Source organism: Melozone crissalis, unplaced genomic scaffold (genome assembly GCF_028551555.1).
Source record: "Melozone crissalis strain CALT ecotype California unplaced genomic scaffold, PUWL_Pcris_2 ptg000295l_1, whole genome shotgun sequence".
Taxonomy (NCBI): Eukaryota; Metazoa; Chordata; class Aves; order Passeriformes; family Passerellidae; genus Melozone; species Melozone crissalis.
This window is the reverse complement of record NW_026536047.1, coordinates 283543-311360: the sequence shown is the minus strand read 5'-3', so window position 1 is coordinate 311360 and position 27818 is coordinate 283543. Positions and strand designations below refer to the sequence as shown.

At 58.6% G+C, this 27818-nt stretch overlaps 2 protein-coding genes and 1 long non-coding RNA gene across 4 annotated transcripts in view; all 3 read left to right on the top strand.

Annotated features, from left to right (window-relative positions):
* The window catches only part of PPP3CC (protein phosphatase 3 catalytic subunit gamma), a 55597-nt gene extending 42509 nt beyond the window's left edge, over nucleotides 1–13088 (top strand). The window contains exons 7-14 of one of the 2 annotated variants that reach the window (XM_054294637.1): nucleotides 94–171; nucleotides 563–657; nucleotides 2351–2476; nucleotides 3373–3450; nucleotides 5098–5179; nucleotides 6943–7040; nucleotides 10058–10087; nucleotides 12850–13088. In XM_054294637.1, the coding sequence (XP_054150612.1) occupies nucleotides 94–171; nucleotides 563–657; nucleotides 2351–2476; nucleotides 3373–3450; nucleotides 5098–5179; nucleotides 6943–7040; nucleotides 10058–10087; nucleotides 12850–13025 (763 nt within the window). In that variant the 3' untranslated portion in view covers nucleotides 13026–13088. The remainder of the gene's footprint in view (nucleotides 1–93; nucleotides 172–562; nucleotides 658–2350; nucleotides 2477–3372; nucleotides 3451–5097; nucleotides 5180–6942; nucleotides 7041–10057; nucleotides 10088–12849) is intronic. The other variant, XM_054294638.1, reaches the window with a different exon arrangement.
* A 1299-nt stretch (nucleotides 13089–14387) lies between these two features.
* Nucleotides 14388–16707, top strand: LOC128949791 (uncharacterized). Its single transcript, XR_008484285.1, has 2 exons — nucleotides 14388–14435; nucleotides 14525–16707. It is a non-coding gene; the product is annotated as an uncharacterized LOC128949791 (long non-coding RNA).
* A 2018-nt stretch (nucleotides 16708–18725) lies between these two features.
* On the top strand, nucleotides 18726–27625 carry SORBS3 (sorbin and SH3 domain containing 3). Its single transcript, XM_054294658.1, has 20 exons — nucleotides 18726–18764; nucleotides 20267–20367; nucleotides 21456–21589; nucleotides 21673–21778; nucleotides 21864–22081; nucleotides 22152–22215; nucleotides 22296–22410; nucleotides 22489–22573; nucleotides 22646–22687; nucleotides 22790–22876; nucleotides 23510–23565; nucleotides 24669–24784; nucleotides 25044–25123; nucleotides 25204–25250; nucleotides 25375–25489; nucleotides 25564–25689; nucleotides 26371–26751; nucleotides 26860–26942; nucleotides 27037–27143; nucleotides 27230–27625. The coding sequence occupies exons 3-20, from the start codon at nucleotides 21491–21493 to the stop codon at nucleotides 27289–27291; spliced, it is 1989 nt and encodes a 662-aa protein (XP_054150633.1). The 5' UTR covers nucleotides 18726–18764; nucleotides 20267–20367; nucleotides 21456–21490; the 3' UTR covers nucleotides 27292–27625.
* Nucleotides 27626–27818: the final 193 nt, after the last annotated feature.

The following is a 27818-nucleotide window of genomic DNA, read 5'->3' as shown; positions in this document are numbered from 1 at the left end:
TTCTGCAAGTGGCTGCTCCCAGAAACCAAGACCTCCCAAGCTCTGTGCTCTCCTTTGCTCTCAGCTGAGTTCTCCTCCCTTTTTGTTTTGCAGTTATCCTGCAGTGTGTGAATTTTTGCAGAACAATAGTTTGTTATCCGTAATCCGAGCTCACGAAGCCCAGGATGCTGGGTGAGTGCTGCAGCCCCGGGGCTGGGCGGGGTTTGGGCTGTGCTGAGCCGGGTTTGGGCTGTGCTGAGCCGGGTTTGGACTGGGCTGGACGGGGTTTGGGCTGTGCTAAAGCAGGTTTGGGCTGTGCTAAAGCAGGTTTGGGCTGTGCTAAACCAGATTTGGGCTGTGCTAAGCCGGGTTTTGGCTGTGCTAAACCGGGTTTGGGCTGTGCTAAACCAGGTTTGGGCTGTGCTTAACCGGGTTTGGGCTGTGCTAAGCCGGGTTTGGGCTGTGCTGAGCCAGGTTTGGGCTGTGCTAAACCGGGTTTTGGCTGTGCTAAACCGGGTTTGGGCTGTGCTAAGCTGGGTTTGGGCTGTGCTGAGCCGGGTTTAACTTGTGCCCTGTTTTGCAGGTATCGAATGTACAGGAAGAGCCAGACCACGGGCTTTCCCTCGTTAATCACAATCTTCTCTGCACCAAATTACTTAGATGTCTATAACAACAAGGGTAAGGCTGGGGCTTTGCTGCTCTTATGGGGGTCAGGAAATCTCTCCCCCACTCTGCCCTCCCAAAATCACAGGATAATTTAATTGGAAAAGGGCTCCAAGCCATTGAATCCAACCTGTGCCCAATCCCCACCTTTCACTGAGTGTCACTTCATCTGTTCCTTGGACACCTCCAGGGATGGGCACTGCAACCCTCCCTGGGCAGTTCCAATCCCTGAGCCCCCTTTCCATGGGGAAATTCCCGCTGTGCCCACCTTGAGCCTGCCCTGAGCCCCCTTTCCATGGGGAAATTCCCGCTGTGCCCACCCTGAGCCTGCCCTGAGCCCCCTTTCCATGGGGAAATTCCTGCTGTGCCCACCCTGAGCCTGCCCTGAGCCCCCTTTCCATGGGGAAATTCCTGCTGTGCCCACCCTGAGCCTGCCCTGAGCCCCCTTTCCATGGGGAAATTCCTGCTGTGCCCACCCTGAGCCTGCCCTGAGCCCCCTTTCCATGGGGAAATTCCTGCTGTGCCCACCCTGAGCTGCCCTGGCCCAGCCTGAGGCCGTTCCCTCTGCTCCTGTCCCTGTGCCCTCCTGGCAGGAGCTGGGCAGAGCCACAGGGGCCCCCTGAGCCTCCTTTGCTCCAGGCTGAGCCCCTGCCCAGCTCCCTCAGCCTCTCCTGGGGCTCCAACCCCTTCCCAGCTCTGTTCCCTTCCCTGAATTCATCCCCAGCCCCTCCAGGTCTCAGTGAGGGGACCAGAACTGGACACAGCCCTCGAGGCACCTCCCCAGTGCCCAGCACAGAGGGACAATCCCAGTCCTGCTCCAGCTGCCACCACACTGGTTTTGATTCAAAAACCACCCTGTTTTTGATACAAACCCTCTCCTCCAGTCACATTCTTGTGCTTGGAATGAAAGAGAGCTTTGTGTGCTGAGCTGAAGTGGTTGACTTAATGTGTTACTGTGGCAATTAACTGTGGAGTCATGAGGCCTGGAATGAAGCTTTCATTCCCAGCACAGGAGAATGGAGCCCTTCTGATGGATGCTGCCATCCCACAGGAGCTGATAGTGTAGGACAGTTTCCCACTTCCCTCTGCCCCTAAACCATGGGGATCATGGTGGAATTTTCTCCAGCTTTGGGGTTTTCACCCCTCACTTTGGATCTTGGCTCTGTTTGAGTTTCGCTGTTTTAAGCTGAGAACCAACCTGAGGAAACCAAAATATCATGGCTTAAAGCTTCTCATTTTGGAGAGTTGGAAGCTTGATGCTACACGAGTGTAACAGGGTGTTCATCATGAAGGTTTTATAAAACTTCCGGGGAAAGCCAGGCTGGGAGAGCTGGGGGTGAAAGAGGAAGAAGCTCCAGGGAGAGCTCAGAGCCCCTGCCTGAGCCTACAGGGGCTCCAGGAGAGCTGGACAGGGACTTGGGACAAAGGATGGAGGGACAGGACACAGGGAATGGCTCCCACTGCCAGAGGGAAGGGATGGATGGGAGATTGAGAAGGAATTTCTTCTGTGAGGGTGGTGAGGGGCTCATGGAATTCCCAGAGAAGCTGTGGCTGCTCCATCCCTGGAAGTGCCCATGGCCAGGCTGGGGGGGCTTGGAGCACCCTGGGATAGTGGAAGGTGTCGCTGCCCTTAAGATCCTTCAAATCCAGGATTCTGTAGGTGGAAAGTGCCCATGGACATTTATTCCCTCTGCCTTTTCTCCCCCAGCTGCTGTACTGAAATACGAAAACAACGTCATGAACATCAGGCAGTTCAACTGTTCCCCTCACCCCTACTGGCTTCCAAACTTCATGGATGTCTTCACATGGTCCTTGCCTTTCGTAGGGGAAAAGGGTAAGAGAGATTTGGGGTTCTGTTCCCAACTCCCAGTGACTGCTCCTCATATCCTGAGTGTCACAAACCTGTCCCACGCTGCTGGGAGGGTGTTGCAGCTCCAGGTGGCACAGGAGAGCAGTTCAGGCTCAAGGAGATCTTCATTACTGGATTAAATTCATGCAAAACCAGCTGTTTGAAAAAGCTTTTACCAATAAAACACTCCTTTCTTGCTCTTCCTGCATTGCTGGTGGGGCTGCTCATGGGTGCTGTAGCCCCACCTCAGAATTTGGAGATGTTTCTCTCAGTTTGCAGCAGAGGAATTTTAAATTCCTGTTGGCTCCTGGCCCACCAAAAAGGAAGCATTCACTTCAATCCAAGGCTTATTTCATTCTGAACAAGGCGAGGCAGCTTAAAATATGACCAAGACTTTGCCTCAGCTTTTCACCAAAAGGATTTTCACCTCTCCTGATGAGATTAAATTCCACCCCAGTCTCATTTGTTTGGGGTGCAGCTTCACCCTCACCACTCCCAAAGGATTTTTTGACTTTGAGGCACCAAAGTTTGAATCCCCCTCTCCCCAGATTTGGCCCTTCTCAGAGCCAGGTGGCTTTGGTGTGGGTGAGGATGGGGAGGGGGGACCTTGAGGGAGCTCAGGCTGTTCTGCAGGAATGTTGGCACCTCCTTCCCCACGTCTGGTTCCTCTGTGATGTGCTTGGCCTGCATCCACCTCCTTGGCAGAAGATGCAGCGTGTGTCGTCTGCTCCGGCGCCGCTGCGGGCACCAGCCGGCTGTGCCTAAAAGTGTCTTCAGGCTCCCACTTGCAGGGCACAGATGACCTTGAAATCCTTCCCTGGCCCTCCAAATCCCTCTGCATGCCCAGGCCTCTCTGACCTCTCTGTCTGTGCCTCTTGCAGTCACCGAGATGCTCGTGAACATCCTCAACATCTGCTCCGACGACGAGCTGATCTCGGATGGCGACGAGACCTTGGAAGGTAAAATATCCCTGCTGGCAGCACAGAGCAGCGGGGGGAAAGGCTGGGCAAGCTCTTTCATGTCTGAGCAGCACTTGATTTATAGCTGGATGCCCAGCCAGGGTCTCCAGTTCTTTTTGCAGTTTTGGGTAGGGAATGTTTGGGGTTTTTTTTCTCCTTTGCTGTTCAGTCACAGAGAAATGAAATGACATTCACTGCGACAGACACTTCTTGCCAGCTACTCTGGGAATGGTTTCCTGCTCCTTACACAGGCTGCTGCTTATTTTTTCCCCCAATTCAGAATTTTCTGCACCAAAATATCCACCCGATCTTCTCATCTGTTGCAGTGAACTCCTCTGTAAAGTGGCTTCTCGTGTCACCCCCTCCCCAAAAACGCTGGGTTTGGCTCTGCTTTTGAGCTGTGCATGAAGGGGACAAATCAGTGGTTGAGCTGATGAGCAGTTTGGATTTTGGGGGGACTCAGGAGTGAGTTGGTGACCTGAGGAAGCTGAGGGGGGCAGCGAGAAGTGGGGCCTGAGCTGCCTCGGCCCCAGGTGGAGACTCTAACCCGCTTATCCCATTGCATTTCCGTTTTGTTTTTTGCTTTTTTGGTTTTTTTCTTTCCTCCCTCCCATGAAAATTAAATTTGTTTCTTCTATCTCTGTCTTCATCTACTTGTTTCTTGGTGTCTCCTCTCCCTGAAGATCACTACATTTCAAGCTATCCGAAAGGTACCCAGCTAGAATTTGCTACGAGCTTAATTATCACTGCCTGTGCCACCAGATCCTTGAAGTGGATTTCCAGAGCTGACTAGTGGGGCAGTCTCTTCATCCCCTTTCAGTTTTAACATAAGCTCCATGTGTTTTTTAACCCTTCTGCGTTCCTCCAGGAACTCTGAGAAACGGGGGTCACGTTTCTACCTGATTCTGAATGCAGCCACGTAGTGCATGGCTGAGCCATGGTGCATGTTAGCCCTGGGTTTGGCTTCCCTGTCCTGATGTGTACTGGGCCATGTGAGGAATCTCAGCTGAGAGGAGATGGATTTGTTCCCTCTTTCCACCCGAATTTTCCCTTTGATTTCAGCTCCCTCCGTGCTTTTTTTATGTTTCTCTCTCCCGTCGGGTCCGTAGAGCGGAAGGGGAGCTCCCCCCGTTCTGTTGTGTCCGTGTGGGGTCAGAGCAGAGCTGCCAGGCTCGGGCCAGCCCTTCCCTGCGCTCCTTGGATGCCAAAGCTGATGCTTGTGTGCCGCTGCGGGCGAGCCCAGCGGTGCCCATCAGCCCCTCCGTGCCCTGCCTTGCAAAGCGTGTCCTCATGGCTGAGTCATTTGTGTCCCATCCTGTGCAGTGTGGGCCCAGCTGGCGACCTGGCAGCAGCCACACCTCCCCGAGTCCGTGTCCTGTGGTGGTTCTACTCTCTTTAGCCCTCTCGAGTTCCGTGTGTGCCATCTCGTTGGTGTTGCCCTCCTCACCGCCATCCTGGTGCCATCCTGATGCCATCCCGGTGCCATCCTGATGCCATCCTTCCAGCACCGTTCTCTCTCCGGTGTAGCTGTGACTCTGTACAAACCATGATTTCTTTTCCTGGAGTCAGGCAGGGGCTTCATGCTGACCCTCCCTGCAGAGCAGGAAGCCTCCAACGTGCTGCTCTCTGCTCTTTTCTCTCCCTCAGGTGGGACAACGGTGCGCAAGGAGATCATCAGGAATAAGATCAGAGCCATTGGGAAGATGGCACGGGTCTTCTCAGTCCTTCGGTGAGGATGGGCTGGGCACTGGGCTTAACTGGGCACTGGGCTTAGTTTGGGGACTGGGCTTAGTTTGGGGACTGGGCTTAGTTTGGGGTCTGAGCTTAATTTGGTGTCTGGGCTTAAAATGGGGACTGGGCTTAATTTGAGGACTGAGTTTAATTTGGGGTCTGGGCTTAATTCAGGGACTGGGCATAGTTTGGGGACTGGACTTCGTTTGGGGACTGGGCTTAATTCAGGGACTGGGCTTAATTTGGCAGCTAGGATTAGTTTGGGGACTGGGCTTAATTTGGGGTCTGGGCTTAAATTGGGGACTGGACTTCAATTGAGGACTGAGTTTAATTTGGGGTCTGGGCTTAATTCAGGGACTGGGCATAGTTTGGGGACTGGGCTTCGTTTGGGGACTGGGCTTAATTCAGGGACTGGGCTTAATTTGGCAGCTAGGATTAGTTTGGGGACTGGGCTTAATTTGGGGTCTGGGCTTAAATTGGGGACTGGACTTCAGTTGAGGACTGAGTTTAATTTGGGGTCTGGGCTTAATTCAGGGACTGGGCATAGTTTGGGGACTGGGCTTAATTCGGGGACTGGGCTTAATGTGGGCACTGGGCTTTAACTGGGGACTGGGCTTTAATTGGGGACTGAGTTTAATTTGGGGACTGGGCTTAAATTGGGGACCGAGCTTAATTTGGGGTCTGAGCTTAATTTGGGAACTGGGCTTTAACTGGGGACTGGGCTTAAATTAGGGACTGAGTTTAATTTGGGGACTGGGCTTAATTTGGGGACTGGGCTTAAATTGGGGACTGAGTTTAATTTGGGGATTGGGCTTAATTTGGGGACTGGGCTTAAATTGGGGACTGAGTTTAATTTGGGGACTGGGCTTACTTTGGAGACCGAGCTTAATTTGGGGACTGAACTTAATTTGGGGACTGGGCTTAATTCAGGAACTGGGCTTAAATTGAGGACTGGGTTTAAAATTGGGGACTGAGTTTAATTTGGGGACTGGGCCTAAACTGGGGACTGGGCTTCAGTTGGGGACTGAGCTTAGTTTGGGGACTAGGCATAATTTGGGGTCTGGGCTTAATTTGGGGACTGGTCATAGTTTGGGGACTGGGCTTAATTTGGGGACTAGGCATAGTTTGGGGATTGGGTTTATATTGGGGACTAAGTTTAATTTGGGGACTGGAATAAATTTTGGGACCGGACTTAATCTGGGGACTGGGCTTAAACTGAGGACTGGGCTAAATTCTGGAACTGGGCTTAATTTGAGGACTGGGCTTCATTTGGGGACTGAGCATCATTTGGGCACTGGGCTTCATTTTGGGACTGAGTTTAATTTGGGGGCTGAGTGATGGGGAACACTGGTTAGGAAAAAAAGAAGGGAAAAACTTCCTAGAACAGGTGATTTTGCCTGACTCTTTCAGGACACATTTTCCTGAAAGAAAGTTGTAGCCAGGTCGAGGTTGGACTTTTCTCCCAAATAACAAGTGACAGAGGGGAGGAAACGACCTCAGGCTGCAGCAGGGGAGATTCAGGTTGGATATTAGGGGAAATTTCTGCATGGAAAGGGTTGCCAAGTACTGGATTGTGCTGTCCAGGGCTGAGAGGTTGAACAGATGTGTGGATGTGGCACTTGGGGACGTGGGTAGTGGTGCTGCTGGGTGACCTTAGAAGTCTTTTCCAGCCTTAATGATTCCATGATTCTCATGATCCATGATCCCACAACACCCACCACAGCCTGTAACTCAGTGTGTGACTGCTGCTGTTCCCTGCAGGGAGGAGAGTGAGAGCGTGCTGACCCTCAAAGGCCTGACCCCCACAGGTACCCTGCCCCTGGGAGTGCTCTCGGGGGGGAGGCAGACCCTGCAGACCGGTGAGTATCCCTGCCCCTGCATCCCCCTGCCCCAAACCCCTGGGGCAGCTCCCACGGGCGGCCTGGAGGGTGCCAGGGGACCCCAGCCAGGGTTCAGGCCCCTGGGGGAGGAAGGATTGCCAAGCAGGAGGTGTAGGTGGGGGTGTGGAGAGATGCCAAGCTGTACCCTCGAGGAAGAAAACCCACAGCACCCTGCCTAAAGCATGTTTAGTGCTTAATTGTTTGTTTCTGCAACAAGTTTTTCTCCTTGATTTCCCTTCTAACGCTGCATGGTGCACATCCTCTGCCTCACCTCGCTGTGCTGCTGCTGTGTGACAGCCTCTGTGTGAATGTGACAGTGACACTGCCTCTGTGTGAATGTGACAGTGACACAGCTGCTTGTTTGTTCTTCGTTCGACCACACCCCTCTCAATCTGCCCCTGTCAAAAGTCATGAATCCCAAACAGGAGGAAGGTCCAGCCAAAGGAACGAGGTTCCTCCAGGGCTGGATGGTTCACAAAAGTCTCCTCTCAGGTTTTGAGGTAGTTGTGGAGGTTTCTTCCCAAATTTTCTGCCTCCCTCAGCAGCTCAGAAAGCAAAGGATCCGATCCTTCCCCTCCCAGGGCAGGGAGGTTGGCTGGTGCTCAGGGAATGAGCTGGCCCAGGGGGAATCCTGTAATCCAGTGTGTTAATCCTCCCCTGCCACGGCCTTTGAAGCCTGGCACCTCCCCAGCTTCCCCCTTCCATGGGCACCGGGGATTTCCTGCAGCTCTCCCCGGGCTGGGCCTGGGGTTTGCCTGGATTAAAGAGTTCACGAGTCAGAAACGTGGCAATATCACTGCCTGCTCCCAGGGAGGGTGCAGCAGCACTCCCAAGCTCATGGATTTCTCTGCCCACAGAGGAGGATGGATATTTTTTCCCTTTTTTTATAGAAACCATCACAGCCCCGTCGCCCCAGTTCTGGGAACAGAGCCTGAGTGGGAAGGTGGCTGCTGCAGCAGCTCTGTCCCTGGATCCCCACAGCACAGGGTCATGCTGTGACGTTCTCCAGCACCTTCCCCTCTCAGGGGCTGCTCTCAGGGTGCCAGGGATCCCCTCTCCCCCAAAATAAGCCTCTCCCCAGGACAGAACAAACAAGCTGGGCCTTTGCTGCTGCCTTACCCGCCCCACCCGCGCCTGCAGGCTGCCCCTGCTGCCCTCGGCATCTCCCGGCTTCTCCTGCCCTCCTCACCCCCTTTCCCTGTCCTCCTTCCTTCTCACACTCTCCTTTCCCTGTCCTGATCCCTTTCCTTCCCCCTTTTCCCTGTCCTTCCTCCATCTCCCTCCCCCTTTCATTGTCTTTCCCCTTTCTCCCACCTCCCTTTCCTTGTCCTTCTTCCTTCTCCCACTCTCCTTTCCCTGTCCTTCTTCCTTCTCCCACCCCCCTTTCCTGGTCCTTCCCCCTTCTCCATCCCCCTTTTCCCTGTCCAGACCCCTTTCCCTTCCCCTTTTCTCTGTGCTTCCCCCTTTTCCCACTCTCCTTTCCCTGTCCTTCCTCCTTCTCCTTCCCCCCTTTCCCTGTCCCGACACTTTTCCCTCCCCTTTTTCCCTGTCCTTCCCCTTCTTCCATTCTCCTTTCCCTGTCCTGACCCCTTTTCCACTCTTCTTTCCCTGTCCTTCCCCTTCTCCCACACCCCTTTCCCTGTCCCTGACCCCTTTCCCTCCCCCTCCTCCTTTTCCCTGTCCTTTCCCTTCTCCTTCCCTCCTTTCCCTGTCCTTCCCCCTTCTCCCACTCTCATTTCCCTGCCCTTCCTCTTCTCTCACTCTCCTTTCCCTCTCCTTCCCTTTCTCCTACCCCCCTTTCCCTGTCCTTCCCCCTTTCCCTGTCCTTCCCCTTTTCCCACCCTCCTTTCCCTGTCCTTCCTCCTTTCCTCCCCCCTTTCCCTGTCCTGACCCCTTTCCCTTCCCCTTTTCCCCATCCTCCCACCCTTTCCCATTTTGCACATCCCTTCACACTCCCGGTGAATTTATGGGAGCCCCGTCTGCTGGGTGAGGAGGAGGGGCTGTGCCCCCCTTTTGGGGTGCCTGTGCACCTCAGAAAAGGGAAACAGGGCTGCAGTGAGGGGGGCCCTGCCCTCCTGAGCCTCTCCCCAGCCTTTCCCAGCAGGGCTTGGCAAAATCCACTGAACAAAGTCACGGAATCTGGGGCAGAGCTGTGCAGCCACAGCTCCATCCTTCCTCCGTGGCCTCCCCAGGACCACGTGGCCTCTGCATTGTGTCCAAAGTGAAAAAAGCTGCAGTTTTGAGGCCAAAATCCAGAGAATCTGCTCAAGGGAAGGGCGTCCTTCCAGATGTTGAGGCAGGGCTACCAAACCTCGGATGTTGCTGCAGCAGATTTAGGAAGGGGGACATTGCTCAGCTCTGTGGTGCCTTGTTGCTTGGTAACACTTTCAGGAGGTGGAGCTGAAGCCAAACTGGATTTGGAGCCTGATTTTCTGTTACAACTCAAGGCACCGGGAGCGGAGCAGCCCAGTACCTGCTGCTTGTCCTTCCCTGGAAAACAGGCTGCCCCTCTCCTTCCCACTGCTCCACAGCATCCCCTGGGATCCCTTCTGTGTGGTGGAGGGTGAATCCCACATAACTGATCACCCGAAAGTGTTCTGGAGCCACCCAGCTGGGAGCAGAGCTTACTCCGAGCTTGTCCCTGTGCAGTGCACACAGCAGGAAGCCCCCACTCTCTGCTCTCTGTCCTTCCATCAGATCAACCCAGAGGAAAGGAGACTCCCCCTGAGCCCTCGGGGGTCCCCTTCCCCCCTTCCTCTCCACCTCCTGTCACCTTTTTCTCCCCTCTCGCCACTCGTTTGGCACCACCGGGGCTGGGGGGCCGCGGGCTCTGCGTCGCAGCCATGATGTCGGATCACTCACTGTCACTCTGTTTTTGTTCCTTTTTTTTTTTTTTTTTCCTGTTTTGTTTTGGTTTTTTGTTTTGTTTTTTTTTTTTTTTTTTTTTGTTTTTCCCTGTCTTCATTTCTGCATGCCACTGTTCTTCTGTATTGCAGCCACAGTAGAAGCGGTAGAGGCACGGGAAGGTATGGCTAGAACCCGGCGAGAGACTCAAATCATCTCCGTGTGTGCGTGCGCTCATTTTAAAGAGCTTTACCAGCCCTTAACGGAAGCTTTTTACTCTTGCATCACCAGAAGGGGGGGAGGACAAGGCCCTGCTGGGAAGGAAAAAACACCCAGGGGTTTGGTTCAAGGCTTGAACAGTTTATTCCTTAGTGGGACACCTTTATTTGGAGTTGCCAAAGCGGTTCCTGCTGCGGCGGCTCGAGACCTTGGGCTTGAGGTCCTGCAATCTGCCAGCACCATCAAAACCCTTAGAAAACAGGGTTTTGTGGTGCTGGTGTAATCCCTGCCTTCCCCACAGGTAGGCCAAGGTGGAGAGGCAATTCTCTGCCTGTAGGGTGTAGGAATGACAGATCCATGAGGATTTTTCCTCGATGCCAAGCGGGGCCACACAGCTCTACAGAGGCTTTGCTTACCAAGGGAAGTTGTTTGTGAGCCAGCCAAGTCCTTGTAAAAGATTTGGCAGAGGCCCCTTTTCCTTAAATTCTCCGTAGCACAAAGGAGTTTCACATTTGGTCCGTGTCATCGGGGCCAGGGTGACGTGCTCGTCCCCGCGGTGATGGAACAGGGACATGAAATTCCTCCGTGGGATTCATCCCTCCCAAATCTGCCCGTGTGTCTCCTGGTCATGCAAGAATTTTGCCTTTGTGATCCAAGGACTAGCTGTTCCCTCTCCTGGTGTTTGCAGTGTGTGGTTTGTGTCGGAGTTCAGAGCCTTGTGGTGGTGTCTTTGTTCTGTTGTTCTGGGTTTTGCCTTTTTTTAAAAATTTTTATTTTCTTTTTAATTGTTATTTTTTAGTGTCGTGTTTTTCAGCTTTGAAATTTTCCTGAGATTTCACTCTCTGGGGACAGCAAGCACCTGTCTGGTTTATCAGTTCCTCCTATACTGTTAAAATAGGGGGAGGTTTGGGATAATGGAAGGAAATTCTTTCCTGTAAGGGTGGTGGGATGGAATTTCCAGAAAAGCTGTGGCTGCCCCATCTCTGGAAATGTCCATGGTTAAACCTGGGATAATTTAACTGGGTGATATTAATCTCCCAACCCAAACCATTCCATGCTTCCATGAAAAGCTCTTAGGGAGCAGAGAAAGTCCTAAACCTACCTAAAAAGAACCTCCTCCTAGGGAGCAGAGCAAATCCTAAACCCCTCTTAAAGAAAAAGAACCAGCTCTTAGTGAGTAGAGCAAATCCTGAACCTCCCTAAAAAGAAGAACCTCTTCTTAGGGAGTAGAGCAAATCCTAAACCTATCTTAAAGAAAAAGAACCTCTTAGGGAACAAAACAAATCCAAAACCTCCCCAAAAAGAACCAGCTCTTAGGAAGTAGAACAAATCCAAAACCTCCCCAAAAAGAACCAGCTCTTAGGAAGTAGAACAAATCCTAAACCTCCCTAAATCCTCTAAGGGAGCAGAGCAAATCCTCAGCTTCTTAGGGAGCAGAGCAAATCCTAAACCTGCCTAAAAACAAGAACCTCCTCCTAGGGAGCAGAGAAAATCCTAAACCTCTCTAAAAACAAAGAACCTCCTCTTAGGGAGCAGAACAAATCCTAAACCTCTTAGGGAGCAGAGAAAATGCTAAACATGTGTAAAAAGAAGAACTTCCTCTTAGAGAGCAGAGCAAATCCTGAGCTTCCACAAAAAGAACCAGCTCTTAGGAAGCAGAGCAAATCCCAAACCTCTCTAAAAAGAGCCTCCTTTTAGGGAGCAGAGCAAATCCTAAACCTCTCTAAAAAGAGCCTCCTTTTAGAGAGCAGAGCAAATCCCAAACCTCCCCAAAAAGCACCAGCTCTTAGGGAGCAGAGCAAATCCTAAACCAGCCTAAAAAGAACCAGCTCTTAGGGAGCAGAGCAACTCCTAAACCTCCCTAAAAAGAACCTCATTTTAGGGAACAAAGCCAATCCTAAACCTCTCTAAAAAAAAAAAGAGCCTCTTTTTAGGGAGCAGAACAAATCCTAAACTTCTTAGGGAGCAGAGCAAGTCCTAAACCTCTCTTAAAGAAAAAGAACCTCTTCGGGAACAAAGCAAATCCTAAACCTCCCCAAAAAGAACCAGCTCTTAGGGAACAAAGCCAATCCTAAAACTCCCTAAAAACAAAGAACCTCCTCTTAGGAAGCAGAGCAAATCCTAGACCCCGTAGGGAGCAGAGAAAATGCTAAACCTGTCTAAAAAGAAGAACCTCTTCTTAGGGAGCCGAGTAAATCCCAAACCTCCCTAAAAAGAAAGAACGTCCTTTTATGGAGCAGAGCAAATCCTAAACCTCCCCAAAAAGCACCAGCTCTTGGGGAGCAGAGCAAATCCTAAACCTCCCCTAAAAAGAACATCCTTTTAGGGAGCAGGGCAAATCCCAAACCTCTCTAAAAAGAGCCTCCTTTTAGGGAGCAGAGCAAATCCCAAACCTCCCTAAAAAGAAAGAACGTCCTTTTATGGAGCAGAGCAAATCCTAAACCTCCCCAAAATGAACGAGCTCTTAGGGAGCAGATCTATTCCCAAACCTCCCCAAAAAGAGCCAGCTCTGAGGGAGCAGAGCAACTCCTAAACCTTGCCTCCAGCTGCTCCCAGACAGCGCTGGCACCTCCAAAACCTCCCCACAGAATCCCCAAACCCAGCCCGGTGCTTTCTGTCCCCTCCACCTGTCCCCGTTGGTGTCTGGCGTGTGCTGGAGGGTTCCTCCGGGGTTAATTCCATCCTGATGCTCACATCTGCCCCCTGTGCTCCCTTCCCTCCGCAGCCATCCGCGGCTTCTCCCCGCAGCACAAGATCCGCAGCTTCGAGGAGGCGCGGGGGCTGGACCGCATCAACGAGCGCATGCCGCCGCGCAAGGATTCGCTGCACGCGGACGGCCCCGTGAACTTGGTAACCTCGAACTCTGCGGACAAGAACGGCACGGGCAAGAAACCCCAGTAACGCCAGAGGATCCAAAACGTCATGAATTTTATTTATTTATTAGCGGGGTGGGGTGGGGGCAGGGGGAGAAACCGACTTCACCTGGAGGCACGTCCATAAATCCAGTCCGCATCCGTTCTGTAAGAAAGCGACCATTTTGTAATTTTTTTTTTTTATTTATGTTCAATATATATAAAAATGTCTTTTTTTTTTTTTTTTTTTTTTTTTTGAGTTAGAAACCAATCCAACTGCTAGAGCATCCCGGGAGTGTTGTGCTGTCCAGCTGCCCTCCCCGAGAGGCCAAACCTCTGTTGGGGGGGTGTTGGATTAAAAAACAAAAATCAGTCAAACCAGGCAACTTGGGTCGTTGGCTTTGGCACAATTTGGACTTAGCCTGAGCTTTTCAAAGCAGCTCCTTCCCTTCAGGATACGGTTGGGTTGGTCTTTCTTTACACACGTTTTCTTCCCCAGATTTTTCCTGTTCTTTTCTTCCACCTCTTGCCTACCTGCAGCTGCTGCTTTAGCAACCAATTCCCTGGGAGGCAGATTGCTGGGATCCATCCCTCTTTTCCAAGGTGACAGCCAGGGGTAACTCCAGTGTTATTAACACCAATCACAGCACCTTTTCCTTCAGGATTTCAGCTTTATCCCAAAGGAAAACAGGGAGAAGGTGGGGGAAGCGCTGCCCCTTGTCGTGGCTCTTCCTCTTGGAGCAGCCAGTTTGTGCAGCAGAATTCCCTTGGGAATCCCTCTGATTCAGAGCAGAGGAATTATCTCTGCTGTCTGGTGATCCCTGGGAAAGCTGCAGGGCAGAGTTTTAAAGGAAAAGGGGGTGATTTACACCCTGCAGGCCGCAGCTCCCCCATTCCCCCACCAGCACAACTGCCCAGCCCACGGCACATTCCCCACTCCCAGCTCTGCCATCAGCCCTTGCTGAGCAGTTTGGGGTGTTGGGGACAGGGTGGTCACCCCATTGTCACCCCCTGTCCCCCCAGGGTGTGTGGCTTTGGGCATCACCCACCCTTGGCTGCTCCAGAGGAGCCATGGGCAGCTCAGCCTTTCCCAGCAGCTGGAGCAGGGGATGGCTGATAAAGGTTTGGGATAAGATTTGGGCACTGCTGGTTCTGGGAGATGTGGCTGAGTGCTGGTGACGGGGCAGCCCCTGGATTGGGGAGCAGGGAGGGCTTGGAGGGCAGAACCAAATGGATGTGGCAGGAATTTTGGCAGGGAGTTCTGGACAGGGATCCTGGGGGTTCCCAGGGGACACCCCTGGGTGTGGTCGGGGATTTTGGAGTGGGAGCTGAGCATTCTGTCACTCTGAGCATTCTTCACTTAGACTGGGGTGCTGGGGAAGGGTTTTTTGGGATTCCCTTAGGTCACTTCCCTGTGAGCTGTGCAGGGTTTTTTGGGATTCCTGTTGGTCAGTTCCCTGTAGGCTGTGAAGGGTTTTATGGGATTCCTGTTGGTCAGTTCCCTGTGAGCTGTGAAGGGTTTTTGGGATTCCCATTGGTCACTTCCAGTGTGAGCTGTGCAGGGTTTTGTGGGATTCCCGTTGGTCACTTCCCTGTGAGCTGTGAAGGGTTTTATGGGATTCCTGTTCGTCACTTCCCACATGAGTTGTGCAGGGTTTTATGGGATTCTCATTGATGACTTCCCTGTGAGCTGTGAAGGGTTTTGTGGGATTCCCTTTGGTCACTTCCCACATGAGTTGTGCAGGGTTTTGTGGGATTCTTGCTGGTGACTTCCCACATGAGCTGTGAAAGATTTTGTAGGGTTCCAGTTGGTGAGTTCCCCTGTGTTTTATGGGATTCCCGTTGCTCAGTTCCCATGTGTTTTATGGGATTCCCATTGCTCAGTTCCCATGTGTATTATGGGATTCCCATTTGTCAATTCCCATTTGTTTTATGGGATTCCCATTGCTCAGTTCCCATGTGTATTATGGGATTCCCATTTGTCAATTCCCATTTGTTTTATGGGATTCCCATTGCTCAGTTCCCATGTGTTTTATGGGATTCCCATTGCTCAGTTCCCATGTGTTTTATGGGGTTCCCATTGGTCAGTTCCCATGTGTATTATGGGATTCCCATTTGTCAATTCCCATGTGTTTTATGGGATTCCCATTTGTCAATTCCCATGTGTATTATGGGATTCCCATTTGTCAATTCCCATGTGTTTTATGGGATTCCCATTTGTCAATTCCCATGTGTTTTATGGGATTCCCATTGCTCAGTTCCCATTTGTTTTATGGGATTCCCATTGCTCAGTTCCCATGTGTTTTATGGGGTTCCCATGTGTTTTATGGGATTCCCATTGCTCAGTTCCCTGTCAGCTCTGAAGGTTTTTATGGGATTCCCATTGCTCAGTTCCCATGTGTTTTATGGGATTCCCATTGATCAGTTCCCATGTGTTTTATGGGATTCCCATTGATCCCTTCCCTTCCCAGCCCTGGCCATTGCCTGCAGCTGAGGCAGCAGCTCCTGGAGCACTCCCCTCTCCAGCTTTCCCTGTCCCCCTTCTCCCGAGCTCTCTGCAGGCAGGGCTGAGCCTCTCCAGGGAATCTTTGCCAAGGCTTTCCCTGCTTGTTGCCGTCTTCCCTCGGCGGTTCCAGCGCCAGAGGAAAAACAGCAACTTCCCAGGAAGCTTTGAGATTGTCTTAGGATCAGACGTCACCTAATCCCACGGGGCTCTTTAGGATTCTGTGAGCAGACCGCTGGGTTTCCACACTTTTCAGTCACATGCCTCCACTTTCCCCTCTTTTTTTTTTATTCTTTTTCTTTTTTTTTGTTGGTTTTTTTTTTCCCTTTGATCCCTTTTTATTTTCCACGCCCACCGCTTTGCGAGATGTTCGGAGCGAGCTTCTCTCCCCCCAGTCCGAGGAGTGGGGCCAAATTGCCTTTTGTCTGTGAGTATTTCTTTGTCCTTTCAGGGCCTCCTGTGAGCGGTGAGCCCGTGTGTGGTGCCCAGGGCTGCCCGTGCATGTTCGGGCGTGTTGTGCTGACCCAGGCTGGGATCTCACCCAAGCCAGCCAGGTTTTAGTCGGGATATTTGGGATGGGAATTGCGGGACCCCGAGCCTGGCACCCCCCTGTTCCCAGCGTGGGGGGGGTCAGCAGGGCCCTGCCCATCACACGGGGGGATTTGCTTTGCTGGCAGTTTGTCCCCCCACCCTCTCCTCCTGCTCTGGCATCACCAATTCCTCCTCCTCAAAATCCTTTTGGTCTTTGTGCTTCATGGTTTGGGGGCTCAGATCCAACCCCCTGATGATGCTTGGGGCTGGTGGAACTGCAGCTTCCCAGTGTCCCAGCTCTGGAAAAGGGCTGGATCTTCATTGTCCTGGCCCTGGAGAACGTGGCCAAGGGGTGGAATTTTTATCCCCCCTTATCCCTAGAGCTGCACTGTGCCACCCTGGAGATGGTGGCCAAGGGCTGGGTGTTGTCCCTGTGTCCCTGTGGCACCCACGCGTGTGGCTGTCACACTGCCAGGTCCCCTGTTCCCTTTGAAGCACTTCCCGAGGGGGTGAGGAGCAGCGATGGGGCTCTGGGTGCTAATTACCCCCTCAATTAATTAACGCCCCCTCTCCGTGCCGGGCTTCCCCTGCCACCGCCCCCAGCCGAGATCCCCCCTCCCCTCTTTTGGGGACAACTCGGGAGCAGAATTCCCTGCCCCGATCCCCACCACGGCAAACCAAAAAAACAAAAAAACAACCCAATCCAGAAACGCCCCCCAATCTCCCCCTTTTCCTCCTTTTGCCCCCCAAATCCAGCGCCTCGGGGCTGGGCTTGTCTCTGACCCCTCCTCTCCGAGCTCCCGCCCGTCCCTTCCCCTCCCCGGCTGCCACCTGGAGCTTGGACATCCGGGATTGAGGGGACCCCCCGAGCCGAGGGAGCCCCCAAATCCAGGGAAAGCCCCCACCTCCCCGCAGCCTGGGTTTTTTTGCATGTTCTAGCAAGGTGCATGTCCAAGGAGGGGAGTCGGCAATGGGGCGGGTGGTGGGTTGAGTTCAAGCTTAATTTTCTTTTTTGGGATTGGGAGAACCCCTCTGGCTGCCTCTGGCACAGATCCCACCTGGCCAGGGGAGCTGGCAGGGATGCAGATCCCACCAAAGCTCGGCCAGGGAGGACCTGAAGCCCTCCAGGGGTGCAGTGATGGTGATTTTAGGGTTCTCGATGCTGAAGGATCATACGCCCGTTGCCTGGAGACTGCCTCCTTTTTAATTTTTATTTTTATTTCTTGCTTTTTTTTTTTTCTTTTTTCTTTTTTTTTTTTTTAGTTCTGTTGAAAGGAGAAAAAAAATGGTGAAAATGTTATTTATTGGCAGAAATTATTTAATATAATTTCTTTTTTTTTTTTTTTGTGAAACAAGGAATGAATTTGTTAGAACTGTCTCGATGTAAATCGGAGTCATCTTTAAGGAGGAAAAAAAAAAGAAAAAAAAGTTAAAAATTGACACAGTCACTGCGCTCCACTGTGATTTTTTGGGTGGCTGAGGGGGTTCACTGCTGCCAGAAGGGAGGATATGGGGGGTTTAGAGGCTCTTCAGGGCATCTCCCAGCCCCCAGCAGAGGAATTTGGCAATTTGGAGAGCTCTCAGCTCCTGCTCCTCGTCCTTCCCTGGGTAAATAACGTGGTGCCAGCAGCAACAGGACGGGATGTGCCAGCTCTTGTTCCACCCCAGCTCCTTCCTTGTCCCTTCTGGGGGTGTTCCCTCCACTGAGAGGATTCCAGGAGCAGCCCTGGGGTCGGGATCTGGGTGGATCCTGAAAGTTCCACGGGTCCTGCTCAGGGATCCCCTCCTGCATCATTCCCAGGGAGCTGCTGTGGCTCCCACTCTGCCTCCACCCCTGGGATCCATCCCCTCTTCCCAGGGGCAGCAGAATATTCAGGATAGACTCTGGAGGACTCCAGGGCGTGATCCCAATCAGGAATTCCTTCGGGCTCAGCTCACCACGTGCTCCCGTTTCCCACCTGCTCCTCCCCGCAGCATTCCCGCTCCGGATGCATCCAGGGCCCGCCCTGGCCAGGACGTTCCAGCTCTCCCGCCCTTTCTTTTCCTGGCTGTTCCAACCCAAACTGGGAGCCCCCAAGCCCCAGCACCACTGGCAGACCCCACACTCAGCACCCAGTGGATCCAAACCCCAAAGTTCCACGGGTCCTGCTCAGGGATCCCCTCCTGCATCATTCCCAGGGAGCTGCTGTGGCTCCCACTCTGCCTCCACCCCTGGGATCCATCCCCTCTTCCCAAGGAGCAGCAGAATATTCAGGATAGACTCTGGAGGACTCCAGGGTGTTATCCCAATCAATCATCCCAATTCCTTTGGGAATTCAGCACCACCTCGAGCTCAGCTCACCACGTGCTCCCGTTTCCCACCTGCAGCATTCCCGCTCCGGATGCATCCAGGGCCCGCCCTGGCCAGGATGCTCCGGCTCTCCCACCCTTTCTTTTCCTGGGTGTTCCCACCCAAACCGGGGAGCCCCCAAGCCCCAGCACCACTCACAGACCCCACGCTGGGCACCGGGGGGCTCCGGGCACATCCCTGCCCAGGGCAGCATCCCTGGGAGCATCCCCGGGCCCGGCCGCGCGTTCCCGCCTGGCATCGCCGCTGAGCAAACAGGAAACACTCGCTCTTTGTTAATCCCGGCCCGGGCTGCGCGTTAAATATTTATCTGTGAGCGGAGGCTGGTGCTGGGAGCCGCGGGGAGGGAGGGAGGGAGCGAGGCAGGGCCGGCGCTGGAGGCTCCTGGCCGGGCACGGGAGCGGGAGGTGAGCGGGGATTCGGGCACCCCGAGGGGGGCTGGGGTGTGGGGGCTGCTCCTGGCACCGCTGCGACATCGAGAGGTGTCACTGGGCGGGCTGGAGGGGATTTGTCACCCCTTGGCAGCAGGGATGGGCTCGGGGTCCCCTCTCGCTGGGTTTAACCCCCCCTGGCCCTGCTGCCATCCCTGCCCTCGTCACCCCGGGATTTGCCAGCGGGATCAGCTCGTGTGTCCTCGCCTCGGTGTCCCCAGCTGGCAGCAAGGAGCTGCCTCATCCCCACGGCATTGGGGCGGGGAGGACACCCTGTCCCCTCTGTCCCCAGTGTCCCCTGTGTCCCCGAGGTACAGGATCGCAGCCAGCCGGGGCTCCTGCCATCGTCCCCAGCAGCAGGGGGCGGTGACCTGGTGGGGACCGAGGGGTGGCAGCGAAGCCACCATCGCCCTTGGAGCTCACGTGGGAGCTCACGGGATGAGGAAGGGCTGGGGCAGCCCCGTTTTGGGGGTGTCAGCACTTTAGGGGAGCAGGAAGCGGCCGGCGGGTGAGTGGGGGGTGCGGGGGGACACGGGGGTGTTCCGGGGGGGACCCTGCCCGGATTCCTCAGGGATGGGCGGATGGAGGGGATGGTGCAGTGGGGATGGGGGCTCTGCTCTGACTGTGCCCCACACCAGGGTTTGGGTGGGCGCAGGAGCACAGATCCCACTCCCAGGAGCACAGATCCCATTCCAGGAGCACAGATCCCACTCCCCACTTCGGCCCTCACCTCTCAGCATTTCCCTCCTCACCCTCTGCCAAAAATCCCCCGAAATCCCCTTCTCCATCGGTGGGGAAGCGGTGACGCTGGAGGGGATGAGGTGGGACACAGGGGGGGCTTACATGGGGGTCCCCAGCGCCCAAATCCCTGGGGGATGGAGAGATTGAAGGGATGGAGGAGATGGAGATGGAGGGATGGAGGGGATGCAAGGGATGGAGGGATGGAAGGGATGGAGGACATGGAGGACATGGAGGGTCACCCGTGGGAAAGCGGCCGGCCGTGGGGATGGGGGCTCTGCTCTCCCCGTGCCCCATCCCGGCTCTCGGAGGCGCTCAGGAGCACGGACCCCGCTCCTCCCCTCAGTCCCGACCTCCCCCCGGAATTCCCTCCCGGTCCTTTCCCCAAACCCCCCCGAGCCCGCGTCTCCATCGCGCCGGGGGGCGGCGGCGCCGGGCTCGCCCCGTTTCGTAAGCGGGGCCGGGTGCGCGGGGACGCGTGCGCGGGGCGTGGGATGAGTTCAGCCTCTTGGCCCCGTTCCCTGGATCCCATCCCTGGAAATGTCACTGGAAACTCTGAATGGGCCGGCCCCGCTCCAGAGCTGGGGGGGCAGCGCACCCCGGGGGGGGCCGGGGCACACGGGGACCCAGCGGCGGCCGGGACGGAGCCGGTGCCTCCCGACCTTCCCGGGGGATGCTCTTGGGGGGCTCTCCTGGAGTTCCCCGCTCTGAGGGCCCCCCCGCTCCTTCTCCCGGCCGAGTTCGTGCCGTGGGTTTTCCCTCCGCGCCGCTCGCAGCTCCGGCCCGCTCGCCCCGGGGCTCCCCAAAACCCCGGAGCTTCTCGGGGGGCACCGCCCAGGAGGTAAGAGCAGGCTGGGGGACCCCCAGGGGACCCCCGGGGCAGGTTGGGGGGGACAGGACACGGATGAGGCCGAGCCCCGTGTGGGGCTGCACTGGGAATGGCGTGGAGGTTTTTGGGGTGCCCTGGGGGGTTGGGATCCTGCACCTCACTTTCTGTGCCCCGGGTCCTCAGTTTCCCCACGGGGGTGATTAACGTTAATTACAACCTCGGGGCTGCCGAGCCTCCAGCGGTGCGGAAAACGAGGGGTCCTGATTTGGGGGTCCCACACACACAGAGGGCGCCCGGGAGCCCCCAGGACCCCCCGTTTGTGGCGGGGTCTGGCACGGTGACGGGGTGGGGACGGAGCCCAGAGCACGGGTGTCCCCCGAAGGCCGCGGAGCCATCCCTGGGGTGTCGGGAGGGGCTCCGGGGCTCCCGTCACCCCCAGCCGCCCCCGGCCCGTTCCCGGTGAGTCACAGCCCGGCCGCGCGTTCCCAGCTCCCCGTTCCTCCGTCCCCTCTCCCTTTCTGTTTGCGCTGCAGGGCGGGGAAATATTTCTGCCCTGTCGTGTTCCCGGCGCTGGCAGCGCTCCCGGGCGGGCGACGCTGCTGCCGCCACGTGCCCGGGCGGGAGGGCAGCGCCCCGGGATGCCAGGCATGGGATGGGAGCGCGGAGCTGCCATCGCCCCCCGAGCCGCTCCGGGCTGATCCATCCCTGCCCAGCCGGGGCAGGCCGAGGGGCAGGGGTCTGGATTGGCATGGAGAGGGAGGTGGGGACCGTGCCAGGGCTGGTTCTGAACAGGAACAGCCCCTTCGCTGGGCTGGGGACGCTGCCACAGCGCTTGTCACCCCACACACGGTGTCCCCTATGCCTCTGAATAACAGGGGACGCTGCCACCGCGGTTGTCACCCCACACGTGGTGTCCCCTGTGGAATAACCGGGGACGCTCCCAGCGCCGTTGTCACCCCACACACGGTGTCCCCTGTGGAATAACAGGGGACGCTCCCAGCGGTGCGGCTGCGGCTCCTGCGAGCTCCATCTCTCCGCCAAAGCCTGGGAATGCCCAGAGAACAGGGACGCCATGAGCACCACAGCTGCTTTTCTCACAGGGCATCCCCCGGGCACCATCCCGCGCCCCCCGGCCATGGCGGGCCGGCTCCTGCCCCCCGACACCAGCCCGGCCCCTGGGGTGGAGGACGTTCCCCGCCTCCTCCCAGCCCCGCAGGTGTCCCCGCAGCACAGGGTGAGTGGGGCTGGCACATGCTGGGGGATCCGGGGGGGGCTGCACCCCCCGTTGCTCTGTGCCAGCCCCTCCCTGTGCCGCAGGTGCCCGTCATCCGCCACCGCGGCTCCAACACCCTCAACTTCCACTTCCACGAGCCGGAGAGCCGCGACACCGCCCAGAACAGCCCGGGAGCTCCCAAGAGCTCAGGTACGGAGAGCCCCGAGCATCCTGGGGACACCTGGGGACATCCCCCGGGCCGTGCCCACCTGAGCCGTGCCCACCTTGTCCGCAGTGAATGAGTGGTACCAGACCTGGCCGGCCAAGGAGCCCAAAGCCCCCATGACCCAGGTGCCCGCCCAGCCCAGCCTCAGCCCCAGGGCCGCCCCCGCCTGGTCCCCGGGCTGGTCGGCGACCTGGACCAAGGACAGCAAGCGGCGGGAGCGGCGCTGGGTGAAGTACGATGGCATCGGGCCCGTGGACGAGACGGGGATGCCCCTGGCCTCTCGCTCGGTGAGTGGGGGCGCAGGGCGGGGGTGTCCCCCCGCTGTCACCCCCTCACCGCCCCACCGTGTCCCCCCAGAGCGTGGACAGCCCCCGGGACTGGTACCGCAGCATGTTCCGGCAGATCCACCGCAAGCTGCCAGGTGAGCCCGGCCGCGCGGGTGGGCACGGAGCGGGCACGGAGCGGGCACGGCCCGGCCCCCGCTCACCTCCCCGTCCCCAGAGCCCGACTGGGACACCCATTCCTGCCCCACCACGGCGCCTCCATCGCCCCCCAAGCCGCGCAGGAGGGGCTCGGCCCCGGCTGAGCCCCCCGGGATGCCCAACGGGATGGACTGGTGAGCCTGGCACAGGGACGGGGGTGCCCACGGCGGGAGTGGGGGCTGCGCTGGCTGAACCCTCCCCGTCCTCCACAGGACCCGCTGGGGCGGCACCGGTGCCACCGCCGAGCCGGGCAGCATTTTTGACTACGAGCCAGGGGAGTTCTGTCCGCGGGAGCAGGTAGGCAGGGCTGGCACAGGGTGAGGGGTGGGCCCGAGGTGGGCACACCCTGAGCGGCCCCTGCTCTTTCAGAGCCCGGCAGCAGCGCGGCCGAAGCGGGCTCAGTCCATCGAGGTGAGGAGCTGGGGGTGGCAGGGGATGCTGGGGGTGGCAGCGGGTCCCGGTGCCCGCGGGCAGTGCCAGCCCGGCCGCCACAGCCCCGACCTGCCCCTGCAGGTGCTGCTGGAGCAGGAGCTGGAGCAGCTCAGCGAGGAGCTGGACAAGGACATGAGGGACATGGAGACGCGGCGGGCACCCCGCCAGGTACCCCCGGGCCCTCCTGCTGCCCCTTGGGCACCCCAGGGCATCCAGGTGTGGGCACATCCAGCTGTGGGCACATCCAGCTGTGGCACATCCAACTGTGGGCACATCCGGCTGTGGGCTGGCTTTGTGCAAGGCTTGGGCATGCACGTGGTGGGATGCACATCTGGATTAATGCCCGGGTGGGTGCATGCACATCTGGGTGCCTGCACGGCTGGATGTGTGCACAACTGGATGGATGAATGGATGGATGTGTGAACAACTGGATGTGTGCACAACTGGACGTGTGCACAACTGGACGTGTGAACAACTGGATGTGTGAACAACTGGATGGGTGGATGAGTGCACGGCTGGAGCGCTGCGCATCTGGATGCCTGCACGGAGCTGCATGCACATCTGGATGTGCGCACACCCCGCTGCCTGCCTGCCTGGCTCCGCGCACATCTGGCCCCGCGCACGGCTGCTCAGCAGCCCTCGGAGCCGCGGCCGTGGGGCTTTAGGACCCAGCCCGCCCGTCCGTCCGTCCGTCCGGCGCTTTATTGGCGCAGCCGAGCCGGACTCCTTCGCTTCCCGCCGAGACTCGGCCTCCTGGATGATTAATTTTTCTCTCCCACCCCCTCCCGCTCCTCCCGGCAGAGCCCGGCTGCTGCTCCCACCGCTCGCTCCCCTGCTCCGGCCTCCGCGGCTGCTCGGTGAGTTCCGCGGCCGCTCCCACCCCCAAATCGCGGCCAGGGACGGGACCCCGCTCTGGGGGTGGCGGTCGGGCTGTCCCCGCAGCGCCCCGCGGGGTGGGAGCCCCCCGGAACCCCCAGAACCCCGCACGGGTGGGAGCGGCGCCGGGCCGGCTGCCCGCAGGGTGGGACGGGGCCGGAGCGGGGCTCAGCCTTTCCCCCGGCCCCGGGCAGGGAACGCCGTGTCCCGGCCTTTGGCTCCGTCCCAGGGGAGGTGACGGCGCTCGGGTTCCCAATTCCCACCGCTGTGTCCCCACGGGGAGGGGACAGCCGTGACGGAGCACCCCGGGGTGGGATGGGGTGGGCACACCGGGATGGGGGGGGCACCCCGGGATGGGGGGGGCACCCCGGGATGGGGTGGGCACGCCGGGATGGGGTGGGCACACCGGGGTGTCCTCACAGATCCCTCTGTGCCCCGCCAGCAAAACAAACAAACAAACAACAAACAAGCAATCCAACAAACAAACCAACAAACCAACGAGTCCCTCCTCTTGTAGGACCCACCGTAACCCCCAGGGGCGCACAGGGCGGGGGTTCCCCCCTTCCCCAGCCCCTCCTCCGGCTTTGGGGGGCGCATTCGGGCTCTCTCAGCGCCCCCCGGAGCGCGGTTATTCATTAGCCCTCCCCGGCGCTTCCTGCTCGGCCGCAGCGGGGCCGCGCTGCCGGAAAACTTCGGACCGGTCCCGCTTGGCTGCCCCGGGAGGAGCCCCGGGAGCGCTGCAGAGAGCAGAGCGGGGGTTCTGGTTCTGGGGGACCCCAGTGTCCTTACATTGGGGTACCCCGTGGTTTTGGGCCGTGGGATCCTGGGGTTCTGGTGCTGGGGGACCCAAATATGCTGGTTCATGAAATTCTGGAATCCTGGTGGACCCTGAATTCCCGGTCTGTGGACCCAGGGGTCCATGGGATAAAGGGGCCCTGAGGGTCCCTGATGTGCTGGTCCATGCAATGCACAGAACCCCAATATCCTGCTCTGTGGGACACAGGGGTGCTGCCCACCCCTAAGGGCAGCAGGGTCAGAGCAGGGAGGGTTCATGGCCCTGCCCTGAGCCACTGTCCCCCCTCAGGAGCCCCCTGTCACCCCAGCGGCTGTGGAACCCCCCTGGCACCCTCCACTCACCTGCCACCCCCAGCATGGAGCGGGCTGGGCTGGGGCTGGCCAGTGACCGGAGCCCTGGCAGAGGTGAGACCCCCTTGGGCCCCCTTTGAGACCCCCTTGAGCCCCCTTTGATCCCTCCTTGAGCCCCCTTTGATCCCTCCTGAGCCCCCCTTGATTCCCCCTGAGCCCCCCCTTGAGCCCCCTTTTAGCCCCCCTGAGCCCCCTTTGAGCCCTCCTGAGCCCCCTTTGAGCCCCCCTGAGCCCTCCCTGAGCCCCCCTGAGCCCCCAGGCCCCGCCATGGGGCACCCCGAGCACCCTGGCCGTGACCCCCCGCTCTTCACAGACACCCTCAGGCCAGGGACCCTGCCCAGCCTGTCGGACCTGGGGGAGCCCGTGGAGGCCGTCAGGAGGGAGGAGAAGAAGGTGAGGCCGGGCTGTGCCATGGCGGGTTTGGGGTGGCGGGACTGGGGGTGTCCCCTGTAACCCCTCCCGTCCCTCCCCAGATGAAAGCTGCTCGCCTCAAGTTCAACTTCCAGGCTGAGTCTCCCAAGTAAGCGCCGGGGTCACCCCTGGGGTCCCTCGGTGACAGATGGGGACTGGGGGAGCCCTGGCACTGCCAGCCGAGCCGGGGCCGGGTCCGTGCCCGCGGGCAGGTGTGACAGTGTCCCTCGCAGGGAGCTGACGCTGCAGAAGGGCGACATCGTGTACATCCACAAGGAGGTGGACAGGAACTGGCTGGAGGGGGAGCACCACGGCCGCGTGGGCATCTTCCCCTCCAACTACGTGGAGGTGAGCGCGGGCCGCGCGGGGGCAGCGGGGCCGGGGGGCGCCGGCGCTGCCCCTCACCCGCTTGTGCCCCCCAGATCCTGCCGCCCACCGAGGTGCCCAAGCCCATCAAGGCTCCCACGCTGCAGGTGCTGGAATACGGCGAGGCGCTGGCGCTCTACAACTTCCGAGGGGATGTGCACGTGGAGCTCTCCTTTCGCAAGGTACGGCGGCTCCGTGCTGGGCCATCCCGGGCCAATCCGTGCCATTCCGTGCTGGGCCATCCCGGGCCAATCCGTGCCATTCTGTGCTGTGCCATCCCGGGCCAATCCGTGCTGTGCCATCCCGGGCTGTTCTGTGCCTCTCCGTGCTCTGCCGTCCTGTGCCGTTCTGGGCCATCCCGTACCAATCTGTGCCTCTCTGTGCTGTGCCATTCTGGGCTGTTCCAGGCCATCCCAGGCTGTTCTGTGCCTCTCTGTGCTGTGCCATCCCGGGCCATTCTGGGCCATCCCGGGCTGTTCCAGGCCATCCCGGGCCGTTCCGTGCTGTGCCATCCTGGGCCATTCTGTGCCTCTTCATGCTGTGCCGTCCCGGGCCATTCTGTGCCTCTCAGTGCTGGGCCATCCCAGGCCGTTCCGGGCCATTCCGTGCCATTATGTGCTGTGCCATCCCGGGCTGTTCTGTGCCATCTCGGGCCGTTCGTCCCGGGCCATTCCGTGCCATTCTGTGCTGTGCCATCCCAGGCCATTCTGTGCTGGGCCAGGCCGGGCCTTTCCGTGCCTCTCCATGCTGTGCCTCTCTGTGCTGTGCCATCCCGGGCCGTTCCGTGCCATTCTGTGCTGTGCCATCCCGGGCCGTTCATCCCGGGCCATCCCGCGCTAACCCGCCCTCTGCTCCCGCCGCAGGGCGAGCGGATCTGCCTGGTGCGCCGGGTGAACGAGAACTGGTACGAGGGGCGCATCTCGGGCACCAGCCGCCAGGGCATCTTCCCCGCCACCTACGTGCAGGTGCTGAAGGAGCCGCGGGTCAAAGCCACGGCCGAGGACATCCCCGCCTCCCCCGGCCCCGCCAGCCCCCGATCCCCGGCCCTGCAGCGCTCGCCCGGCCCCCGCGGCCCCCAGGCTCCCGCGGGGTCCCCCCGGGAAGCCAAGCGGGGTCCCGGCGTCGGTGCCGCCTTCCCCCCGTCCCCAAAGCTGCCCCACGCTGGCTCCCCCAGCCCCTTGGTGGCCTCTGCCAGCCCCCCACACCCTGCGGAGACGCGGCGTCCTGGCTGGAACCCCGAGCAGGTGAGTGGCCCCCGCCCTGGCACCGTGCCCCCCGCCCTGGCACCGTGCCCCCCGCCCTGGCACCGCTGGGGCTGCGGGTGCCGCCCTGACCCCCCGTGTCCCCCACAGCGCCCGACCCCGGCGGTGGCACAAAGCAGCGCCCGGCCCGAGCCCGCCCCGTCCTACAACGGCTCCGAGATCCGGTGGACTCCGTAAGCACGGCCAGGGGCGGCCCCGGGCGCGGTGTCCCCACGAGGGTCCCACCCGTGTGCGTGGGGCGGGCTCTGCCCACGGTTTGTGTCGCAGGTACCGGGCCCTGTACCAGTACCGGCCCCAAAACGCCGACGAGCTGGAGCTGCTGGAAGGGGACAGGGTGGATGTCATGCAGCAATGCGACGACGGCTGGTTCGTGGGTGCGTGGCGACCTCCTTGGGGACAGGGATGAGGACAAGGTGCCACCCTCACCGCTCACCGCCTCTCCGCGTCTTTGTACCCGCAGGAGTGTCCAGGAGGACGCAGAAATTCGGCACTTTCCCCGGGAATTACGTGGCGCCGGTGTGACCCGCGGCCGTGGGGACCGCGGGGGCTTCCCCGTGTCTCGCCGTGTCCCCGCCGTGTCCCCGCACGGGGATGAAGCGCCTCCAGCTCCCTCCCGCCCCTATGGGGCTGCTTCTAACAAGGACGGATCCCCCAGCGCGGGGTTTCTCCCCCGCCCCGGTGCCTTAACGCGCCCCCTCCCCACCGCTGCCGGTGCCACCGGCCCGGGCTCGCCCCGGGCTCTGCCCGGTGCCGGGCCTGACCGTGACGGCCGCGCCCCGCCATGCGGGTCCGCGTCCGGGAGTCGCCTTCGCTTCTTTTCCGTCATTAAAGCTCCGCTCTGCGCCGCTCTGAGAGTGCCGGGATTGGGGAGGAGCCGCTCCGGGACCCGTCCCACCGGAGCCGTGGGCGGGGGCGCTGCGTGGGGCCGCGGGGATCCCCCCACGCCCACGGGCGGGCCCGGGGCGGGCCCGGCGCCGCCGTGCGCCCCGTCGGGGCAGGGGGGGAGCTGTGCCCGCAGCCCGGCCCGGCTCCTCCCGAGGAGGCGGCGC